The sequence below is a fragment of the Gymnoscopelus braueri genome (genome assembly GCF_963280865.1).
Source record: "Gymnoscopelus braueri genome assembly, chromosome: 16".
Lineage (NCBI taxonomy): Eukaryota > Metazoa > Chordata > Actinopteri > Myctophiformes > Myctophidae > Gymnoscopelus > Gymnoscopelus braueri.
Window position 1 is genome coordinate 51,102,553 of NC_137616.1, and position 24,334 is coordinate 51,126,886.

Here is a 24,334-nt window from a genome sequence, read left to right on the forward strand (position 1 = left end):
GTCTGTTCTGTCTGCCCTACCTGGAGACACGGCAGCTCTGGTGTTGAGGTTGCCCCCCTCGCCTTGCCCTTGCATTGTGTGCACAATTACTGCAACACAAAGGACCACACCGGCCACTGTTTTCCACTGTTAATTTACTCTTTTTGTTTTGTTTATTTGAGTCATCTAGCTAAGGTACACTGTAGGCATAGGTTTTAACATTCATCCATATTGGCATATTCTAACTGTTTCTCTCCTCTGTTCTGTTACAGTTAATTTGTGTAACCCTGTTCAAGGCCGGGTCCGCCCTGCTGCACACGGCTTTCCTCTCAGCTTGGGACTGCACTGGGGACCCCTTTGGTTTTTATTGGTGTGTATTGATATAACCTGGCACTGCATGTTTTGTATTTGAATTTTGTATTTATATTGCATGATTTATTTGAGGCCTGTCCCCTTTTCTTTTTCCCTAGTTTATTTTGGTATTCACTGTGTGCACGGGCCGACCCGCCCTTCCTTAGAAAGCGAGAGGTAACTGTTAGATTGCCATTTTTATACTAAATACCCTGCCTTAAGGACCTTGATTGTCATGCTAGTTTGTAATAGACAACAGTGATGTGTTTTGTCATTTCATGGTAATAAAGTATGTTATATTTCTACACAAACTGCCTCTAGTAAAGTAATTGTTCCTGTTTAAGGGAAGTTGGTCATATTACATTGTCTTGAACATTCTAAGGTTTAGGGGTTCCTCCTGCCCCCTCTACAAGTGGGAGGTGGCGTAGTCAGGCATATTAGAGTATTACTACTCAGTTACTACACTTATATTTGATACAGTCTGTTTCTGGCGAAAATGTAACTAATTCGGCGGAAGTAACATTAGCGTTTTCTCACCGTCAGTTGATGCTTCATATCCATAAGAGTCAAACCGCCGGGGTCATTTGTTTATTTCTGGAACACAGTTCTTATTTGACGCGATATTAAATACGTCTATGGGATTCAGAACGGGGGTGGAAAACTGCGAACCAGGTAGACAAACAAAGGATGTGTAAATGACGTCAGACTTCGGCGGTCTATACGATCCTTTCAAAACAATGGTATTAGGTTAACGTGTGATAATCATCATTTACTCTTACTTATTACTATTACTAAGTGATTCTCAACATTGTGTTTTTCAAGGACCCCCAGTTGGATATACATTAGACCATGGACCCCCATTTGATATGATTTATTTAAATCTATGCGACCCCAATCTACACTGTAAAATGATCAGTGTTAATTTAACTCTCAGAGTGTACAAATGGAACCATATGGACCCATAAGGTCCATATGGTTCCATGTGTACACTCTCAGAGTTACAGACCTGTAAGGGTTAATTTGTAACTCTGGTGATCCCCAGACCCAACGTTGGGAACCAGTGAAGTAGATAAACATTAAAATTATAATTTACTCTTACTTTTTATTAATGACTTTATGGAAAATACAAATACCTGCTGCTCTTTGATCTTCTGGTCAGACTGCTGCTTGTCATTCTGCAGATCCATAAAGGATTCCTGGGATCGACAATAATACATTTGTACATCATTATTCAGTAAACATGAGAGTTCAAAACATCACATTCACTTCATATTTAAAATTAAAATGTCGGCATTTATCAGCACTCATCCAGAGTGGTGTGTGTGTGTGTGTGTGTGTGTATGTGCGTGCGTGCGTGCGTGCGTGCGTGCGTGCATTTACTGTTGCCCCAACAGCTACAGATCCTACAGCCCTTATAAAGAGTCATAAGAGTCATTGGACAGGCATCTCATAGCCTTTAAATCAATGATATTATAGGTGTGTGATAATCATCATTTACTCTTACTTATTACTCTTACTCAGTGATTCTCAACGTTGTGCATTTTAAGGACCCCCAGTTGGATATAAATTAGACCATGGACCCCCATTTGATATGATTTATTTCAATATCTGGGACCCCAATCTACACTGTAAAATGCTCAGTGTTTATGTAACTCTGAGAGTGTACAAATGGAACCAAATGAACCCATAAGGGTCCATTTGGTTCCATTTTTACACTCTGAGAGTTATAGAGCTGTAAGGGTTCATTTGTAACCCTGGTGGTCCCCAGACCCAACGTTAGGAACCAGTGAAGTAGATAAACATTAAAATCATAATTTATTATTACTTTTTTTAATGACTTTATGGAAAATACAAATACCTGCTGCTCTTTGATCTTATGGTCAGAATCACTCAGCTTCTTCTCCATCTCTTTCTCCAGTTCTTTAATACGAACCTTTAAATCAATGATATTATAGGTTAACGTGTGATAATCATCATTTACTCTCATTTATTACTCTTACTCAGTGATTCTCAATGTTGTGCATTTCAAGGACCCCCAGTTGGATATACATTAGACCATGGACCCCCATTTGATATGATTTATTTAAATCTCTGGGACCCCAATCTACACTGTAAAATGTTCAGTGTTAATGTAACTCTCAGAGTGTACAAATGGATCCGGTTCCATTTGTACACTCTCAGAGTTACAGAGCTGTAAGGGTTAATTTGTAACTCTGGTGGTCCCCAGACCCAACGTTGGGAACCAGTGAGTAGATGAACATTACAATTATAATTTACTCTTACTTTTTATTAATGACTTTGTGGAAAATAAAAATACCTGCTGCTCTTTGATCTTCTGGTCAGACTGCTGCTTGTTATTCTGCAGATCCATGAAGGATTCCTGGGATCGACAATAATACATTTGTATCATTATTCAGTAAACATGAGAGTTCAAAACATCACATACACTTCATATTTAAAATTAAAATGTAGGCATTTAGCAGACACTCATCCAGAGTGGTGTGTGTGTGCGTGTGCGTGTGCGTGTGCGTGTGTGTGTGTGTGTGTGCGTGCGCGCGTGCGTGCGCGCGTGTACTGTTGCCCCAACGGCTACAGATCCTATAGCCCTTATAAAGAGTCATAAGAGTCATTGGACAGGCGTCTCATATCCTACTCTTCTCCCTGTGTGATGTGTGTCTGTTTGTTTGTTGGGTTTATATTGATGTAATAGTTTGTCTGTTTTTTGTTTTTGTATTGTCTTTCTTTTTCCCTTTTTGTGAACGGTGTTTATTGAAAAAAAAGTAAAAAATCTAATAAAGCCAAAAATCAAATAAAACAACAATTATGGTTATATCAAATGTAGGCCATACTAACAGGAGAGATGATCAGAGGAGCAGAGTTTGAACCACCATAATTAGGACTGGGACTGAAGTATGGATATAGTTTATCAGTGAAGTAGCCCCTTTCGGGACCCTGTTTACCTTTTTTGTATTTGGGAAGGCGGTATACCAGGGTCCCTTGTTGGTTAGAACACGCTCTCTCGTACCGGCGGCTACCACTGTCTGGTCTCGGGCGTCCAGCTCGTCGCTTAGAAGTTGCAGAGATTTCTCAAAGGTACCAACATGAGCAATACTAACACGCGAGAAAGCGGCATCAAAAAGCGGGGATCGGCGATGCCGTTTAACATTTTTAATAATTTAGAAGCTCATTTCTCACACTCTGCTCCTGCAGCTCCACTTCCCATGTCCCGCCTCTCCGCGTAGTGACTGGATAGCTGCGCGTTCTACGTTACTGCCCCTGATTGGCCGAGCTCGTAGACGTTTTTTGGGTACGCTCGGAAATGCAGCCCTCAGCGCACTGGACGATACCAAGTGGCTCGCGGAGCGCATTAACGAACGCAGCCAAAATATAATGTATGTTTTCAATGCTGTCGTGGGTCTATTTAATACCTCCTGTTATGGCCCAATGTCTTTAGCTTTGTTAATTGCAAAATAAGGACTTATTATAGATATTAGGCCAAAAAGAAAAGGAATAAAAATGTGAAAAGGAATAAAATGTTTCTAAAATGTCTGAGCCCCATTGTTTTTCATTATTACTACTACATGTACAGTATGGTTATATTAGATAAAAGTGGTACCCCTCTGTAGAGTGCTTATTCACTGAATTCAACACAGTTAAACATTCAATAATCTAAACAACCTCTACAAATGAGTACACCCAACGTTTCAGTTAATCTAAGTTAGCAATTAAGCAGTAATTGCAAAGTGTACAGAACTGAGAAAATAAAGGCTTTAAATAGAACATTCACAGACAGAGTAGCAGATTTCACAATAGTCCTATGTTGTAAACTGCATATTCACAGAATTTTTTTTCATGTGCTTTCACTCGCATACAATATGCAAGCATTCTTATGTCTAATATATATTTGTGTGGTTTTCAACTACAGAGAAATATGCTGTGTGACCGCCCTTTTTTTGGTTTCTCAAGGACTGTTTGCAGTTACTGTGTAGATAGAAGCCTCCATGTGATCTTAAAATTACACATTTGAGAGAAGACATTTGGTCACATGACAAAGGATGCTTTCATTGTAACAATTCTTTAAAAATGTAATCCCCAAACAACACTGGAGATTTCAAACTCCGCTCTGACTTCACTATGAAGCTTCTTTGGTGAATAGTGACTGACTCAGACTCAAAAGTGGGGTTCAGGGTTTTTAATGAGCCAAGATGGAGTGGCGTATGTATGTAGTATAATGGTGTGCAAATAAAAATAAATCACTTGTAATAATACCCACTCCCACAACTAAAACTCCTCAGAAAAAGTCTGAAATCATAATTGCACACAAGCAGCATCACACACAGAGCAACACACATCTCCTCCACATGCAGCTTCCAGTGCATCTTCTGCGTCCATCTGGGGCAAGAGGATGTGTTGCAGTGCTTGTCTCCTTATACACACATTGTCTTTCTCTATCTTTTTGATGAGCTCCTTCATGGATACGTCCTGTTTGCCCGGCGTACCCGATCTACTGTACATGTACATTAGGGCTCTCCCTGGAGCTCCATCACGGGAACACCTTCCCACCTCCTAACATAGGGGTGGTAGAGAAAAAAAGATTAATGAACAGATTCAGGGATACCAATATGTGCATGTTTGTAAATGACTTTGAATCAAGAATTGGTTCTGAATATACTTGGAAAGCTATTTGACTATATGTTCTAATTGAATGCATGATTCCATTATTTTCCATTTTACAGTTTAAAATATTTTATTATAGTAAGTTTAAAAATACATATCGAATCTCAACACGTTTTGAATCCACCCAATAAGTGTCATGATACAAATCCTATTGGGAGGTCCCAGAACAATCCAACCCATACCTGCCAATAGTTCAGGATGTTCCTTGGGGGCCCCCAGTGCACAACAATCCTCACATCTTCAACCTGGACACCCATCCCAAATGCAATTGTTGCCACTACACAGCGGATTTGGCTGTCAGGTTTGACAAACGTTTCCAAGATCCGTTTCTGTGTGTCACTATCTGTGTTCTTCATGAACATGTCAACCAGTTTATTTTGGCTGACATGTTCCTTGCCATCCCAAAATCCATCCTGTAGGCTCTCGAACAATCCATAGTATACGTCTCCCACTTCTTTTGTGGAACTATGTAGAACACAGTACTGAATTAATTCAGTATTAACACTATACGTACCAGTGTGCCAACTCAAACATAATTTGATTTTGATTAATCAAATGATAAATCACAAATGTATCATTAATTGGATTAACAAATGAACATATCTCAATGATATAAAGAGAATTATCAATTGATGTAGATTCTTAGATGCTGGATTCAGTAATAATCAGAAATTCTGCACACTGAAAAATGTCAAATAAGAATTCACCAATGCCTTATACAGCATCATTACATATACTCACGTGCAGTATATTATGCATTTAGGAGCCGAAGGTCCCATCTCCCTGAGGTCCTTTATAAGCCAATCCAGCTCTTTAGAGTGGTTGTGGGAACTTCTCTTGAAGGACAGGTGTATGTTGGGCCTTAAATATATAACAAAAATCGATTCAAAGTATGTACCCCAAAACAAGTCACTCACTCAACCATAGAACATCATTGGTCTCGGTTCCATAAAATGGGTATTCAGTGGTTCTGAAAGGAGCTTCATTGGGCTCCAAAACATAATTTATTTATTGTCTTTCTTACTTACCTACCATAACTAATGATTGCATTTAACACAAAATCACAAAGACTACAACACATAAAAATAAGACCTATAATAGGGCAGGGACAGGGTATAAATGCCAGCATTGAGATATGGGTGGGGCTGATAGGTGCAATGCTATGGTTAACTGAGTCTCTCAAAATAACTCTGTGATTACCGAAATTCATGTTATTCACCTATACTTGCTAGCTAGAAGAAATATCTCATTTCATCTCAAATATTCTCATTCCCCATTAACTGTAAACCAAATAACATATTACAGTTGTTTGAAGGCCATAAGGCTTACACATACATACCTGTCAGGCAGGGAAGTAATGAACTCCACCTGGTCCATGTCCTGCTCGAAGTCATCCAGGATATCCTGTACCATGTTCTCTGTTACTGTTGCAGTCAACAGCAACAGAGGACAGGAAAGGGCACATCGGACTCTGGGGATCTTTCTGTAGTCCGCCCGGAATGTGTCTCCCCTATAAAATAGAAGTTGATTGTGACACAATGAGCTATGCCTTCATTCTTAAATATTGATGATACTGTACACTTTCATCCTACCATGTTGTGATGCAATGTGCTTCATCTATAGCCAGAAGACAGATGCTGTCCTTGTGGGACTTGATCCATGTCCACCATGGCTCAATTAGGAGACATTCCGGTGACATGAAGACCAGCGACACTTCTGCTTCAATGATACCTGTCAAAATGCAATCCATCCGATGATGATTGTCTCTTTAATTGTTAATTCTTGGATATAGTTATTCTATTTAAAAATGTACCTTTTATTTATGTTTATTTTCACATACTTGTCACTGCGTCGCTGCCCATATCTTTGGTCACTGCAGCTGCATTAACTCCTTTGGCCTTCCAAGTGTTGACCTGGTCCATCATCAAAGCCTTCAAGGGGCTCACCACGAGGACCAAGTGTTTTTTTCCTCCATCCAACTATGGAGAAAAGTTATTGGGTAATAGGTATTAGAAAGGGTACTGCATTAACAGCACAAAGTTAATTGAGTAATGCATGTTCAATAGTGCTTAAGAAAACATTGCAGTTACACTATGTTCAGGTTTCATTTAAGTGGCAGGAGTTTTACTTTTGTCTACCAAAATATTACTTCATACCGGTAGTTGACAAAACTTAACTTACTTTTGTGTCTTTATTTGACTACTAGACTATAAGTAAATAAAACTGATTTTATGTTGACTAAAACATAAATTAAATAAAATGCCTTCTAGTCAAAAGATAATGACTAGCAATCATTGTAGACATATATTTTTTGCTTTTAATAACAGAAACGATTAAAACCCCTGCCAACATTAACACTGATAATGCTATTGATAACTTACTATTAGGCCTATGTGTGACCCTACAATGGTTGGTGGCTATTATTGTAGGCCTGAAGATGGAGAATTGTATACCAAAATACCCTTATTAATGCTTGCCTATTTAATTCCTCCTTTTAACTTATGTAATTAACGGCCTAAAGCAAATACGTATATAATGTAAGTTTATTACCTTGTCCATCACTTTTGCAAATAGCCCAAAAGCCACACTTTTGCCATATCCGGTAGGCAACACAGCAAAGACATGTTGTCCTCCAATTAAGGCTTTAATAATGTCCCTTTGCTTATCCTTGAGAGGAAAAGGTGACACCTCATCTAAAATGCGGCTGAGATCCATTCCTGGGTCACAGGTCAGAGGTCAGATGGAGTACTATCACAAGCAGAGGTCCAAACCAGAAAGCAGTCCTGACAGGCAAACAGGTCCTTGGGAGCAGGCAAAAACAGAGTAGAGGTCACAAGCAGAGGTCCAAACCAGAAAGCAGTCCTGACAGGAAAACAGGTCCTTGGGAGCAGGCAAAAACAGAGTAGAGGTCACAAGCAGAGGTCCAAACCAGAAAGCAGTCCTGACAGGAAAACAGGTCCTTGGGAGCAGGCAAAAACAGAGTAGAGGTCACAAGCAGAGGTCCAAACCAGAAAGCAGTCCTGACAGGAAAACAGGTCCTTGGGAGCAGGCAAAAACAGAGTAGAGGTCACAAGCAGAGGTCCAAACCAGAAAGCAGTCCTGACAGGCAAACAGGTCCTTGGGAGCAGGCAAAACAGGTGTGTAATGGGAAGGGGGCTCTTGGGCCAATGAGGAGTAGACTGGAGAATAAAGCGGTACACACCTGTGACCACTTCCCTAATAAAGCCAACACCTATAAGATTTAACTTTTTCTCCCAGTGACCCTCAGTTCGTAACCATTGTGTTTGCAGCTAATGTGTTCCAGTGAATCTCTAGATAGTTTTGGACTTCCACGGTTTGGACCTCTGCTTGTGACCTCTACAGGCAAAAACAGAGTAGAGGTCACAAGCAGAGGTCCAAACCAGAAAGCAGTCCTGACAGGAAAACAGGTCCTTGGGAGCAGGCAAAAACAGAGTAGAGGTCACAAGCAGAGGTCCAAACCAGAAAGCAGTCCTGACAGGCAAACAGGTCCTTGGGAGCAGGCAAAACAGGTGTGTAATGGGAAGGGGGCTCTTGGGCCAATGAGGAGTAGACTGGAGAATAAAGCGGTACACACCTGTGACCACTTCCCTAATAAAGCCAACACCTATAAGATTTAACTTTTTCTCCCAGTGACCCTCAGTTCGTAACCATTGTGTTTGCAGCTAATGTGTTCCAGTGAATCTCTAGATAGTTTTGGACTTCCACGGTTTGGACCTCTGCTTGTGACCTCTACTCTGTTTTTGCCTGCTCCCAAGGACCTGTTTTCCTGTCAGGACTGCTTTCTGGTTTGGACCTCTGCTTGTGACCTCTACTCTGTTTTTGCCTGCTCCCAAGGACCTGTTTGCCTGTCAGGACTGCTTTCTGGTTTGGACCTCTGCTTGTGACCTCTACTCTGTTTTTGCCTGCTCCCAAGGACCTGTTTGCCTGTCAGGACTGCTTTCTGGTTTGGACCTCTGCTTGTGACCTCTACTCTGTTTTTGCCTGCTCCCAAGGACCTGTTTGCCTGTCAGGACTGCTTTCTGGTTTGGACCTCTGCTTGTGACCTCTACTCTGTTTTTGCCTGCTCCCAAGGACCTGTTTGCCTGTCAGGACTGCTTTCTGGTTTGGACCTCTGCTTGTGACCTCTATTCTGTTTTTGCCTGCTCCCAAGGACCTGTTTGCCTGTTCTTTGTCATCAAAATGTCCAAGCCTGTATGCAGCAACTGCAAAGAGGAAATACCCAAAAAGCCCCATGGCTACAAAAGATGTTCAGTTGGTTCTCTGTCAAGTCCACGTACAGCAGCACTGGTTTTTCCTCAGCTGTCGTCGAGAGATTTTGTGTGCTTGAATTGTGTGAAAGAATTCAACAAAAAGACTAAGCCAAAGGGCAAGGGCGCTAAAAGAACTTTTTGCGGCACTCCAAAGAGTTCGCCAACAAGGAGTTCACCAACAACGAGTGCGGCAACAAATAATTCGCCTCCAGGCAAAAGGCAGAGTCTTGCTCAAAGCCCTGCAAAAACTCCCCCGAGGTCCCCAACTGAGCAATCAAGGCCAAGAGGGACGGCTAAGGGGACACCTAGCCCCAAAGTATGCCCAAAACCAACCACTGGACGATTGGCAATAGCAATTGCAGCTCTGAAGAGAAGACGCTATTCTCAGGTTCTAAGAACCTTAATGACGATGCCCATGGGGAAAATTGCAGTCTACAAACTTGTCACTGAGAAAATACGGAAAGAGGTAATTATATGATATGTACATGTTTGTATTGTTCCAGTTAACCCTGTTAAAGAATCATGTGTGTACATCAATACAGCATAGTGCATGAATAATTGACTCCTATGAATGAATGAATTGCAGGTGGCGCAGTTGCAGTCTGATGCAGATGGACCGTTCTGCAAAAGACTGTCCAGTGAATCCCTGGATGACTTTTCATGGGAAAAGTCCACAGACTGGGTTGAGAAAAAGGCAGAGCTAACAATGGCATGCATGAAGGCTATGTTTCCACAGCCAAAGAACATAGAGAGGCAGCACATGATCACAGACGATCACACAGGGTATATAAAACACAATGAATCTGATATCACTTGCCTGCACAGCTTTCTTCCTATTTCCTAAAATAATATTTTACTTTATTTTTAGTGTTTTTCGGAGGATGTCAACAGAGGAAGCCACAGCCCTTGTGACCAAGAGGATGGGAATGGTTTTCTCTGTCATTATCTTCACCTACTCCTCTAAGAAAAACTTTGTCCAAGCAGCGATGTCTTTGGACATGTGGAGACAAGGTTGTTCAGAGAAAACCTTTCTCACTTTGAACAACCTTGGCATCACACAGTCTAAAATCTCTGCAAGAGGGCATGTGGACAGACTGCGTGTGGACCATGACAAGGAGGTGAAACTTTGGAAAGAGGAGGTACAGGTAAGTCTATAAATGGTAGTTCTAATGCTTTTACCCTATAACACTTAGGCCTTCCAATCACAAAGCAATCGGCTCCACCAACTGAGCCACAGACAGCCTTACTAATATTGAAAACCTCTAGACTGCAATTAGCAAAATTGCTAAAACTATTACTGTTTCAATACATGTGATTATTAAATATTAATAAATAATCATGTAATCACAGAAAAAATGTAGAAGACGGAGGCTATACCGAGGTCCAGCTGCCACTCGTGCCAATGCTTTTTCACTGTCCTTTGACAACGTTCAGGTACAGCACAACATTTCCTATGTTACTGTATTTGAAACTGGTACAGTAAATAAATACAGTTAAATTCTAACATTTAACTTATTCCTTCTAACATTTTCACAATTACAGTTGCTCACTCATGCCAAACACCTGAGCAGTGAACATGGCAATAAGTTCATGCTCTGGGCATACCAGTTCGCCACTCGCTACAGAGTCAATTTCAGCCAGCTAACCGGTCCACCAATGTTGGCTGCTGACATTCCACCTGCCAATATTCTTCCCTCTCCACAGGTGGGTGACCAAGCAATGAATAATGTACTTATTTCCATAAGTACTTCTGTACATAGTATTAGAGGTAGCAGGTGCAAGTCTTTTCTTCTTTCTGTTTGAAATGTAGACGTACGACTCAATTCGCCAGCGCATGACAATCATTGTCATGCGCATCATTGCTGACAACTTGCCAGCCCTGGAAGGCCCCAGAAAGACAGTCACCAGACATATCCCTCATGCCTACACAAAGGAAATGCAGGAAAAAAGCACTGTTGTAAGTTCACCTTTAATCATGACCATATAGTCGAGGAGTAGCCTAATCAACCGTAAAGAGTGGTTCTGGTACTACTTGACTCTCATTAACATGGACTGTAGGCCTAAACAGGCCTGGCATATTTTAAGTGTCAAGTTCATTTCTGGCTAAATGTTTACAAATATATGTATTGTGAGACTATTATTCTGTTGTGTTTGATCATTATGTTCCTCGATAGGTCAGCCTAGGTGTGGTGTCTGAAAACCCATGCTCCAATGATGGCGTGATCAACATCCTGGATGGGCTGCAGAGGTATGCGCCAACAGTGGCTGGCAAACCATACCCAATTCTCTGCTGTGGTGATGCACTCACCATTGAGAGAATGACACATTGCCGGCGGAGCAGAGCCAATGGTTCGACACCCGAAGCCAGATTTGAGGGTCTGGTTGAAGCTCCACAAGAGTTTCATAAGGAAATGATTTCCTTTCAGGTATACTGCTTAATACAGATATTTCTTGCAAATTACATTTGTAGTACACTGTTTATTACATTATTCCATATTGTAGGATATGATGGACATGTTGATGTCCAGTAAAAGTCAGGAGGCACGAGGGACATTGTCACAAATCAGGGACTTCTTCGAAGTCCCTTCGTAAGGAGGTCAAGGACAATATCCAACATGTCTGGGATTTTGTTGTGGTAATACTTTCTTTATTCTCTATAAAGATGGAACCGTTTATCCCTTGTATTTTGATGTAACTACTATGACAAATGTTTGATTGAAATTAATGCCATATCTACTTTATTCCTACAGTTTGTTATTGGGGCATAAATCACGCTGTATGTCACAGACTTGTGCAGCATGGGAAGTGTGGATGAGACACCAGCTGACTACCCAGAGGATGCGGATGGACAGATGGACTGGCTCTACAAAACCGCTCAGAGAGTAGTGGACTTCTGCTGGATGCCCTCATCTCCTGAGGACATCAAGGTCGCAGCGCGGGCAGCTGCAGAACCTCAAACAGCATCCAGTGCAAGGAAGGAAATCTTCCCCTTCTGCATTTGCGAACAAAGTATGTTAAGTTCTTCGTATTTTACATCTATTTTTCAATTGTCCCCTTTTCCAAGCAGCCACATTGGGTTGTCATATCGGGGTAAACACATTTGTAATAGTATTACAAGTGTGTCCCCTGGTGAAGTGGTTCAGATATAATGTGTGACTCTATTATGTAAGCACTATTATGCTTCTATTATGTCTTTGGCAGTAACAAAGCATGCTTTTTCTTACAGACAAAATGGGAGAAACCATGGTTCAATGCAGTAGCAACCTCTGCGGTGGCGTGTGGTTCCACAAGAGCTGTGTTGAGCTGGCAGTAGAACCGTCTGCAGACGAGGACTGGTTTTGCAGCATAGAATGCCAACAAAATGACTCGTATGTGCACTGCTACTGCAAAACACGCCAAGGTGGAAAGATGTTCCAGTGTGCACTTGGGAATGAATGCAAGAAATATGTGTGGTACCATGCAAAGTGCATGAGTACCTCAGAAAAAGCAAAGGCAAAGCAACGTACGTGTAAATCCAATTTCAAAACAAATTTGCCTAAATATTGAATTGTCTTTTATAGTAAGATGTTGTGTTTTTTATTTTGTATGATATAGCCACATGGTACTGTTCGGGAGAATGCCTCAACCACAAGGTATCAAACCCAACTGACCACGTGTGGAATTACAGCAGAGCAGTCATCTGGGAGGGACTGTACAATATCACCCGGCGAGATGCTGTGAGGGAGGGAGATGGAGAAGCCATGACAGATTTTTGGAAAACAGACATGGTTCTGTTCTCGGAAAGACGGCACCCGAAATATTTTATAATTGCCCATCAACTCCTGACAGGTAAATTTATCAATATTGAAATTGTACTGTCAGTAGCCTATTGGCAGTGTGCAGGACCAAAGATGTGTGCTATACTGAAGATCTAATGCGCAGACTACTTTTTTTAAATTCAATATTACCTTGAATCATTATGTATTTCTTTGTACATTAGGGATTGAGGGGTTTCATCCGGAACGCGTCAGAGAGGACCTCAAGTGGAACCGTGTGGCAAACTTGAGTGGTCGACCTGGATGCAACATAGCCTTAGACCTGGTGAATGAACTTCAGAACAACGAGTTCAAAGGTATAAAAAGCAGCATCTTATTCACAAATTATTCACAAATTATATTCATACGATAAAAATCAAACTTCTGAAACGTGATGTGTTGCTGTACCTGTATTTAATGCAACCGTTTTGCAGACATGCTCCAGCGGTCGAGGGGGATGTATACAGACAAGCAGGTCGATCGCTGTGCACAAATGTCTGGTTCCTTTGGGAAGGAGCTGGATCAGCTGTTCAGAAGATCCGGAATTGGACAGGCTGCAACTAAACATCATGGGACAGCTTCTTTCAAAAAAAGGCAAAAGGAGGATGTTGCCAAATTTGTGGAAGAATACAGGAAGGACAAGCTGTTTCAATTTATCCCTGGTAGAAGCCACAAGGGCTTTCCTGACTTCACCTACAACCAGAAGCTGACGGATCCTCAGAAGATGGGGAGACTGATGAGGAACCTAGCCGAGAAAATGGATGGCTGGCGAAAACTGTCTGTGGGATGAATACAGGTGAGATACAGAATAGGAAAAAGGGGCATCTTTATGTGTAATGTAAAAATGTGTTTACTTACATGTACATGTTCTAACCATGTTCTCCTCTGCTTCGTTTCAGGCTCTTTCCAATTAACCGGGTCTCTCACTTCCACCCACCAATGCTCTTCATTCCTCCACCGCCACTCCATCTTGGCTCATTAAAAACCCTGAACCCCACTTTTGAGTCTGAGTCAGTCACTATTCACCAAAGAAGCTTCATAGTGAAGTCAGAGCGGAGTTTGAAATCTCCAGTGTTGTTTGGGGATTACATTTTTAAAGAATTGTTACAATGAAAGCATCCTTTGTCATGTGACCAAATGTCTTCTCTCAAATGTGTAATTTTAAGATCACATGGAGGCTTCTATCTACACAGTAACTGCAAACAGTCCTTGAGAAACCAAAAAAAGGGCGGTCACACAGCATATTTCTCTGTAGTTGAAAACCACACAAATATATATTAGACATAAGAATGCTTGCATATTGTATGCGAGTGAAAGCACATGAAAAAAAATTCTGTGAATATGCAGTTTACAACATAGGACTATTGTGAAATCTGCTACTCTGTCTGTGAATGTTCTATTTAAAGCCTTTATTTTCTCAGTTCTGTACACTTTGCAATTACTGCTTAATTGCTAACTTAGATTAACTGAAACGTTGGGTGTACTCATTTGTAGAGGTTGTTTAGATTATTGAATGTTTATCTGTGTTGAATTCAGTGAATAAGCACTCTACAGAGGGGTACCACTTTTATCTAATATAACCATACTGTACATGTAGTAGTAATAATGAAAAACAATGGGCTCAGACATTTTAGAAACATTTTATTCCTTTTCACATTTTTATTCCTTTTCTTTTTGGCCTAATATCTATAATAAGTCCTTATTTTGCAATTAACAAAGCTAAAGACATTGGGCCATAACAGGAGGTATTAAATAGACCCACGACAGCATTGAAAACATACATTATATTTTGGCTGCGTTCGTTAATGCGCTCCGCGAGCCACTTGGTATCGTCCAGTGCGCTGAGGGCTGCATTTCCGAGCGTACCCAAAAAACGTCTACGAGCTCGGCCAATCAGGGGCAGTAACGTAGAACGCGCAGCTATCCAGTCACTACGCGGAGAGGCGGGACATGGGAAGTGGAGCTGCAGGAGCAGAGTGTGAGAAATGAGCTTCTAAATTATTAAAAATGTTAAACGGCATCGCCGATCCCCGCTTTTTGATGCCGCTTTCTCGCGTGTTAGTATTGCTCATGTTGGTACCTTTGAGAAATCTCTGCAACTTCTAAGCGACGAGCTGGACGCCCGAGACCAGACAGTGGTAGCCGCCGGTACGAGAGAGCGTGTTCTAACCAACAAGGGACCCTGGTATACCGCCTTCCCAAATACAAAAAAGGTAAACAGGGTCCCGAAAGGGGCTATCAGTGAAGGTGCTCCTCTGGCCTCCACATCATAAAAGGAGACCAGACCCTCCTCATAATCCACAAATAATATGTGGAACATTATTTGGTTCCATGTGTACACTGTCAGAGTTACAGAGCTGCAATGGTTCATTTGTAACCCTGGTGGTCCCCAGACCCAACATTAGAAACCAGTAGTAGATAAAGTAGATGAACATATTAAAATCATAATTTACTCTTTACTTTTTATGAATTACTTTCTGGAAAATTTTAATACCTTCTGCTCTTTGATCCTCTGGTCAGACTGCTGCTTGTCTTTCTCCAGATCCTTGATGGATTCCTGGGATCGTTTAAGATCCTGCTCCAGCTTTCTGTTGACTCTCACCAGGTCCATGTGGAGCTTCTTCTCTTCCTCCAGAGAACCCTCCAAATGCACAAAAATACATTTGTACATCATTATTCAGTAAATATGAGAGTTCAAAACATCACATTCACTTCATATTGACAACTAGAAAAAGTGCTCCTCGGAGCACAGGTCTCCTCCAGGTCAGGTAGGTTATTGTGGGCCAGCAATGTTGATGGGATATGAAACATTGGACAGATCAGTCTTGATCACATGACTATAGAGATAATGTGTACCAATTTGCGTGATGTTTGGACAAAATCTGTAATTTCAAAAATGTGTTTGTAACTCTGGTGGTCCCCAGATCCAACGTTGGGAACCAGTGAGTAGATAAACATTACAATTATAATTTACTCTTAAGGCGGTTACACACCGGCGAATATGCGAATATACGCAAAATTCGGACTCGTTCCGAATAATTAAAAGACGCTTTTTTCGCTCCGCGAAACTGGTGTGGAAGCTTGCATTGACTTTATAAGGTTTTTTAAAAAAACGTATTATTCGCATTAAAAAAATCGCCCCAGTGTGTAAGGACCTTTACTTTTTATTAATGACTTTATGGAAAATAAAAATACCTGCTGCTCTTCGATCTTCTGGTTAGACTGCTGCTTGTCATTCTGCAGATCCATGATGGATTCCTGGGATCGACAATAATACATGTGAACATCATTATTCAGTAAACATGAGAGTTCAAAACATCACATTCACTTCATATTTAAAATTAAAATGTAGGCATTTAGCAGTCACTCATCCAAAGCAATGTGTGTGTGTGTGTGTGTGTGTGTGTGTGTGTGTGTGTGTGTGTGTGTGTGTGTGTGTGTGTGTGTGTGTGTGTGTCTGTGTCTGTGTCTGTGTGTGTGTGTGTGTGTGTGTGTGTGTGTGCGCGCGTGTGTGTGTGCGTGTGTGTACTGTTGCCCCAACGGCTACAGATCCTATAGCCCTTATAAAGAGTCATAAGAGTCATTGGACAGGCGTCTCATATCCTACTCTTCTCCCTGTGTGATGTTTGTCTGTTTGTTTGTTGGGTTTTTATTGATGTAATAGTTTGTCTGGTTTTTGTTTTTGTGTTGTTTTTCCCTTTTTGTGAATGGTGTTTATTGGGGGAAAAAAGCCTTATAGAAAATCAAATAAAGCCAAAAATAAAATAAAACAACAATTATGGTTATATCAAATGTAGGCCATACTAACAGGAAAGATGATCAGAGGAGCAGAGTTTGTACCACCATAATTAGGACTGGGACTGAAGTATGGATATAGTTTATCAGTGAAGGTGCTCCTCTGGCCTCCACATCATAAAAGGAGACCAACCCTCCTCATAATCCACAAATAATATGTGGAACATTATTTGGTTCCATGTGTACACTGTCAGAGTTACAGAGCTGCAATGGTTCATTTGTAACCCTGGTGGTCCCCAGACCCAACGTTAGAAACCAGTAGTAGATAAAGTAGATAAACATATTAAAATCATAATTTACTCTTTACTTTTTATGAATTACTTTCTGGAAAATTTTAATACCTTCTGCTCTTTGATCTTCTGGTCAGACTGCTGCTTGTCTTTCTCCAGATCCTTGATGGATTCCTGGGATCGTTTAAGATCCTGCTCCAGCTTTCTGTTGACTCTCACCAGGTCCATGTGGAGCTTCTTCTCTTCCTCCAGAGAACCCTCCAAATGCACAATAATACATTTGTACATCATTATTCAGTAAATATGAGAGTTCAAAACATCACATTCACTTCATATTGACAACTAGAAAAAGTGCTCCTCGGAGCACAGGTCTCCTCCAGGTCAGGTAGGTTATTGTGGGCCAGCAATGTTGATGGGATAAGAAACATTGGACAGATCGGTCTTGATCACATGACTATAGAGATAATGTGTACCAATTTGCGTGATGTTTGGACAAAATCTGTAATATCAAAAATGTGTTTGTAACTCTGGTGGTCCCCAGACCCAACGCTGGGAACCAGTGAGTAGATAAACATTACAATTATAATTTACTCTTAAGGCGGTTACACACCGGCGAATATGCGAATATACGCAAAATTCGGACTCGTTCCGAATAATTAAAAGACGCTCTTTTCGCTCCGCGAAACTGGTGTGGAAGCTTGCATTGACTTTATAAGGTTTTTAAAAAAAACGTATTATTCGCATTAAAAAAATCGCCCCAGTGTGTAAGGACCTTTACTTTTTATTAATGACTTTATGGAAAATAAAAATACCTGCTGCTCTTCGATCTTCTGGTTAGACTGCTGCTTGTCATTCTGCAGATCCATGATGGATTCCTGGGATCGACAATAATACATGTGAACATCATTATTCAGTAAACATGAGAGTTCAAAACATCACATTCACTTCATATTTATATATATTATATATATAATTTTATATATAAAATGTAGGCATTTAGCAGTCACTCATCCAGAGCAACGTGTCTGTGTGTGTCTCTGTGTGTGTGTGTGTGTGTGTGTGTGTGTGTGTGTGTGTGTGTGTGTGTGTGTGTGTGTGTGTGTGTGTGTGTGTGTGTGTGTGTGTGTGTGTGCGCGCGCGTGTGTGCGTGCGTGCGTGTACTGTTGCCCCAACAGCTACAGATCCTATAGCCCTTATAAAGAGTCATAAGAGTCATTGGACAGGCGTCTCATATCCTACTCTTCTCCCTGTGTGATGTTTGTCTGTTTGTTTGTTGGGCTTTTATTGATGTTTGTCTGATTTTTGTTTTTGTATTGTTTTTGTTTTTCCCTTTTTGTGAATGGTGTTTATTGAAAAAAAAAGCCTTATAAAAAATGAAATAAAGCCAAAAATAAAACACAACAACAATTATGGTTATATCAAATGTAGGCCATACTAACAGGAGAGATGATCAGAGGAGCAGAGTTTGTACCACCATAATTAGGACTGGGACTGAAGTATGGATATAGTTTATCAGTGAAGGTGCTCCTCTGGCCTCCACATCATAAAAGGAGACCAACCCTCCTCATAATCCACAAATAATATGTGGAACATTATTTGGTTCCATGTGTACACTGTCAGAGTTACAGAGCTGCAAGGGTTCATTTGTAACCCTGGTGGTCCCCAGACCCAACGTTAGGAACCAGTAGTAGATAAAGTAGATAAACATATTAAAATCATAATTTACTCTTTACTTTTTATGAATTACTTTCGGCAAAATCTGTAATATTAAAAATGTGTTTGGAAAAAAATCAGCCTCCTGGTGGCGCTATAACAGGACAATGTGAAAAGGGAGTTATTTCTTCCACGGCCTAGTGGGAATGTACGTGCGGAGTTTCATGGCAATCTGAAGCTGCATTCATGATTTGAGGCATTTTGTTTAAAACAAGCCACTCCTGTAAACTTTAGCTGCCAATCTCAGCCAATCAGGATGGATTATGGAAAAATCTAACAGATTCAACTTGATCACATGACTATAGAGATATTGTGCACCGATGTGTGTGATGTTTGGACAAATTGTGTAGGAGTAATATTAAAAATGTGTTTTCCAAAAATCTGCCTAATTTTTTTCAATGACTTTATGGAAAATAAAAATACCTGCTGCTCTTTGATCTTCTGGTCAGACTGCTGCTTGTCTTTCTTCAGATCCTTGATGGATTCCTGGGATCCTTTCAGATCCTCCTCCACTGCCTCCAGCTCCCTGTAGAGGTCAGCTATTTGGTCATCTCGACTACGGGTTAGGGCTGGGATTATGGCTACGAGTGCAGCTAGGATTACAAATAGGATTGCAACTAAAATTGGGATCGTTAGGAAAGGTTTAGCAGGTTCTTGTTTTTTGTTGGCAGTTTTGACTTCATCTGGTTCAGCATGTTCTTGGTTTGTGTCGGAAGGTGTTTTCTGCTCATTTGATCCTTTAACCTTGACACAGGTGTTGCAGTGTCCAAATGGAGTGGCGGACATACCCAGACCAACTGGACACATGGTCATGAGACTGGTGGGGAGAGAGTCCATTTCACCCTGAGAATACAAGTAAAACAAAGTTATTGAATGATGCTTCACTTATACCAAAAACCTTCATTGCAACCCGTTCTCACCCCCAAAATGTCACATTTTGCAGCTCTATCAGTAGCCCTAAAATAACAACATTCGGTCATGTCAGGTCACAAGCATAAAACTATATTTAATCCAAACCCTAACCTCACAAAAATCGCATAGTAATCGGAGCACAGATCTCCGCCATGTCAGGTAGGTTAGTGTGGTTAGTGTGGGCCAGTGTGTACAATCAGGCTGGAATGGGAAAAATTGGACGGATGGGACGGATCCGTCTTGATCACTTGACTAAAGAGATAATGTGTACCAATTTGTGTGATGTTTGTAGGAGTAATATTAAAAAAGATCTTTTGCAAAAATCGGCCTCCTGGTGGCGCTATAATAGGGCAATGTTGAAAGGGTGACATTTGTTCCTCAACGTAGTGTGAATGTGCGTGTAAAGTTTCACCGCAATCGGACGCTGCGTTCATGATTTGCGGATTTTTGGTCAAAACGGGCCACTCCTGCAAACTTTAGATGTCAATCTTAGCCACTCAGGATGGAATATGAAAATAACCGTCTTGATCACATGACTATAGAGATCATGTGTACCGATTTGAAATTTGGATCAAATCTGAAGGAGTAATATCCAAAAATGTGTTTTACGAAGTCGGACTCCTGGGGCGCTATAAAAGGCAGATGTGAAAAATGCAGGGCAAAGGTTTTTCCTTGACCTCTAGGGAGTGTGCATACAAAGTTTTACACAGATCGGTGCAGTTATAGGTAAAAACACAAATCGGCCCGTTATAGCGCCACCATGAGGCTGATGTACTCTGGTGCTAGACAGGAGGAAGTGGAGGACAGTGATCCAGGAGTATCAAGAAAAGATGTTGTAAACTGACTCACTGTTTGATGATCCTGATCTGATTCCTCTCTGTGGAAGAATCACACACACACACACACACACACACACACACACACACACACACACACACACACACACACACACACACACACACACACACAGTATATACTGTAAGCCTTCTGTACTGTATGTATGTGCCTTCTTTTGCACATTTGATTTACATACATTGCATGACTCTTAAAATATTTTAACTGCATTGATGGGACTGCAAAATTAAGAATTTCCCCAATGTTACTTGAAATGTGATGTGACAAAGTTTGATTCTGATTCTGATTCTAGACACTGCTGCTATAGATAAGATAAGATATTGGTCGTCATTTATCAAGCTTGCGCAGACCGATAAACTGTCGTATGCCGAGATCACAGTCACTTTCTGGATTTATCAATCTATCTTGACTTTGACTTGAGCAGGTCGTGTAGGCATAGGGCCCTATCTTGCGCTCCGCCTTGCCCATTATCCCAAACTTTGGTGTTTTTAAATATTTTTAATTCAATTAGCCAAAATACAAGCTGACAATGCGTCAATGTAGATCGGCTATTTGAACTATTTAAAAATGTCTTTCAAAATATTCAAAAAAGTCAAAAAAGTTTAGGCATAAGGGGAAAGGCAAGATAGGGCTCTTAGGATACACCAGTTTGTTCCATCGTAGACATGTGTTGCAGCATTGTCTGACCATCTGACAGGCATCTAAACATATGTATTCACTCTAAAATGTATAGCTGTAAATCTAATAATATTTGTAACACAAATATATTTTGTAAAGGCATATATCGACGATATGAAATTGGCACGATATTTCCAAGTGTACAAGCAATTAAAATTGGGCAATTAAAAACAATATAACATAATGTTACAAGTTAGATGCTTAATCGTTCAGCCATTTAAACAAGTGCTTTACTGGCTTAGTTAAAGGGTTAGTTCAGATTTTTTGAGTATTTTCTGTAGGAAATACTTACCATTAATGTAGTGGTTGCAAAGGTATTAATTGATTGACGAGTCCCGTGGTCAGAGTTATGGTCCGGTTCTGATAAATATGAAGTAGTTCCGGTAGATTAGTAGATTTGGTGGGGGCCGCTCATTCAAAGTAAATGTATTTAAAAAACTAGCGTCATTTGTATTGTTGACCTATTTCTACCATATAGAGCAGGTTTCGTTCAACTTCGACCCCTCTGTCACATGCTACTAATGTTTGTGTCCAGAATCACTGCGCCGCGGCAGCCTACTCACGCACAAAATATATGACACAAAAAATAGTACCATGTGACAGAGGGGTCGAAATTGAACGAAACCTGCTCTATATGGTAGAAATAGGTCAACAATACAAATGACGCTAGTTTTTTTAATCAATTTATTTTTAATGAGCGGCCCCCACCAAATCTACTAATCTACCGGAACTACTTCATATTTATCAGAACTGGACCATAACTCTGACCACGGGACTCGGGCAATCAATTAATACCTTTGCAACCACTACATTAATGGTAAGTATTTCCTACAGAAAATCTGAACTAACCCTTTTAGACATAATATATTATGAGTGCATACATACGAGAGGATTTTGAGGACTGCTGCACTGGAATATGTTCATGACATGCAGAGTGAAGTCTCCCAACTTGGGTATATAGGCTATGTCTTTCTAGAGTTACTGTATGTGCAACCTCCGTTAAGGATATAAACCCTACGCTCAAATGCCGTAGATGTAGCCAGTACAAGTGATCTTTATTGTGGGTTTTGGCCACGGGACCGCAGTGGGAGATAGGTAACCATCACACCACACACCAGACTTTATCCATTAATGTTTAAGCATTCATCAATCACTCCATAAACGTTCAAATTATGATGACAGCCGCAGATCATCTCTCATAAATGTGATGTCACGAGGGATACATGACTGCTTTATTTAGCAAAACAGCAGTGTGTGAATGTGTCTCCACTAGAGCGTGCACTGCGCACTGCTTGGTAATGGGTTACATTAATATACAAAAGGTATTCCATTCATGGGCGATGTGATTGGTGTCATTCATGAACTATTTGACAAAGATTATACCATCACAGAATACATAATCCCACTGGCAAACATTGTAGGACTGCAACAAGCCAAAATGCACACACCTATGGGCTCGTATGCCAGAAGTTAAACAGTTAGCAAGGTAGGCTACTGCTCAATATCAGCTATTATAGGAAGCCGCTCAATTTGGAGGAGAAGTTGTTTCCTTTACCCATGATTGTTGTCTGCTGTGTTTGACAAGTATGCCAACATTATTGTATGTAACAATGTTCTGCCTTACATGCTCTTTGTAACTGGCTGTTTTCCCATTATTTGACTGCACTGGCAGTGTTTATGTCCTTTGTACAAGGCATTATTGTACTTCTGTTTATGTGTACGTAAATAAATATTTCAAATGAGGACGCGGAGATGACGGGCGGTAAGGCGGAGGAAAGAAGTTGCTCTTTCTTATTGGCTTTCCATACTTTATTTGGTCCGGTTCTTCATGTCGTAAAATCTGGGCGTTTAGAGAATATTTAAGGGCGTGTTATTTAAATGACAATCACGCCCCCATTCTTACGTTGTGATCGACAGGGTACACCTGCTTGATAAATCACACGTGAGCCCTATCATAAGCTGATTTATGGGCTCGAATTTAATCTGGTTTCTACGTTCAATTGATAAATGAGGGCCATATCTGCATTCTAACTGCACATTTTTGACACTTGCTGTAAATAGCCATTGCACTTGTATAAGTTGCTGTACTTGAATAAGTTAGTGAGACATAAAACCCTTCTTGTACTTGAATAAGTTAGTGACAAATAAAACCTGTCTGGTACTTGTATAAGTTAGTGAGAAATAAAACCCTTCTTGCACAAGTTATAGGGCCCTATATGCGTGTCTTATTTCCACGTCTTATGCGGTAAAAGCCACCATCTTATGTGCAAACCTTATTTTGCAAGTCACTCTGAACGCTAACACTTAAGGCTTAAGACTCGCCAGCATATTTAACTCATGGGGGAGTGTTCATATGTTAATTAAGGGCGCTATGCAGTATCTGCTATTTTGCACCGTCACAAAAGACTCAACGCATACCGCTAAGACGTGGTCAGGATCGGTGTTAAGTGCAAAAAGATTGTTTTGGACACCGCCAGTTTAAATCGGCCATACTCAGTGAATTCTCAAGTGATGGTTATTATTCAAAGTTTTCTATAATTGTGTCTATTTCCATTTGTTAAATCAATCATGATTTTATTATTCCTCTATCAAACAATATCAAGCGAAAAGCAAACGTCGTCCTAATTCCTTCGGCTAACCACGGAGCCCGGCCAGGCACAGCCCGAACACACTGTCAGATGCGTGGCAGTGACAGCGGAGGTTCCAGACGGACCAATCCGGGGCAGCAGAGGCTGACTTTGGGGACGTAACTACGCTGGTGGGGAAGGAGCCTGAGCTGGTGCGGGAGGCAGAGCGCTTTCGGTTAGACCTGGTGGGGCTCGCCTCCGCTCGGTTGTGTCTGAGCAGCGGGTGTGGGAGGAGCTCGGGGAATCCATGGAGAAGGACTTTCGGGCGGCACCAAATTTGTTCTGGAAGACCATACGGCACCTAAGGAGAGGAAAGCGGGGAACCATCCAAGCTGTGTATGGCAAGGACGGGTCAATCTCCCGGAAGGAAGTCACTGAGTTGGTTAAACAACTCAACAGTGGCAAAGCTGGGGGTTGATGAGATTCGTCCAGAAATGCTGAAGGCTCTGGGT

At 41.0% G+C, this 24,334-nt stretch overlaps 1 protein-coding gene across 1 annotated transcript in view; it reads right to left on the minus strand.

Annotated features, from left to right (window-relative positions):
* LOC308103537 (uncharacterized protein) overlaps positions 1–24,334 on the minus strand; it is a 46,674-nt gene that overhangs the window by 13,826 nt on the left and 8,514 nt on the right. Inside the window, exons 2-10 of the mRNA XM_080453552.1 lie at positions 20,572–20,599; positions 19,234–19,653; positions 17,910–17,972; positions 17,209–17,355; positions 16,268–16,330; positions 15,567–15,713; positions 2,648–2,710; positions 2,189–2,263; positions 1,464–1,526 (exon numbers count right to left, since the gene is read on the minus strand). Coding sequence (XP_080309678.1) covers positions 1,464–1,526; positions 2,189–2,263; positions 2,648–2,710; positions 15,567–15,713; positions 16,268–16,330; positions 17,209–17,355; positions 17,910–17,972; positions 19,234–19,647 — 1,035 coding nt within the window. The 5' untranslated portion in view covers positions 19,648–19,653; positions 20,572–20,599. The remainder of the gene's footprint in view (positions 1–1,463; positions 1,527–2,188; positions 2,264–2,647; positions 2,711–15,566; positions 15,714–16,267; positions 16,331–17,208; positions 17,356–17,909; positions 17,973–19,233; positions 19,654–20,571; positions 20,600–24,334) is intronic.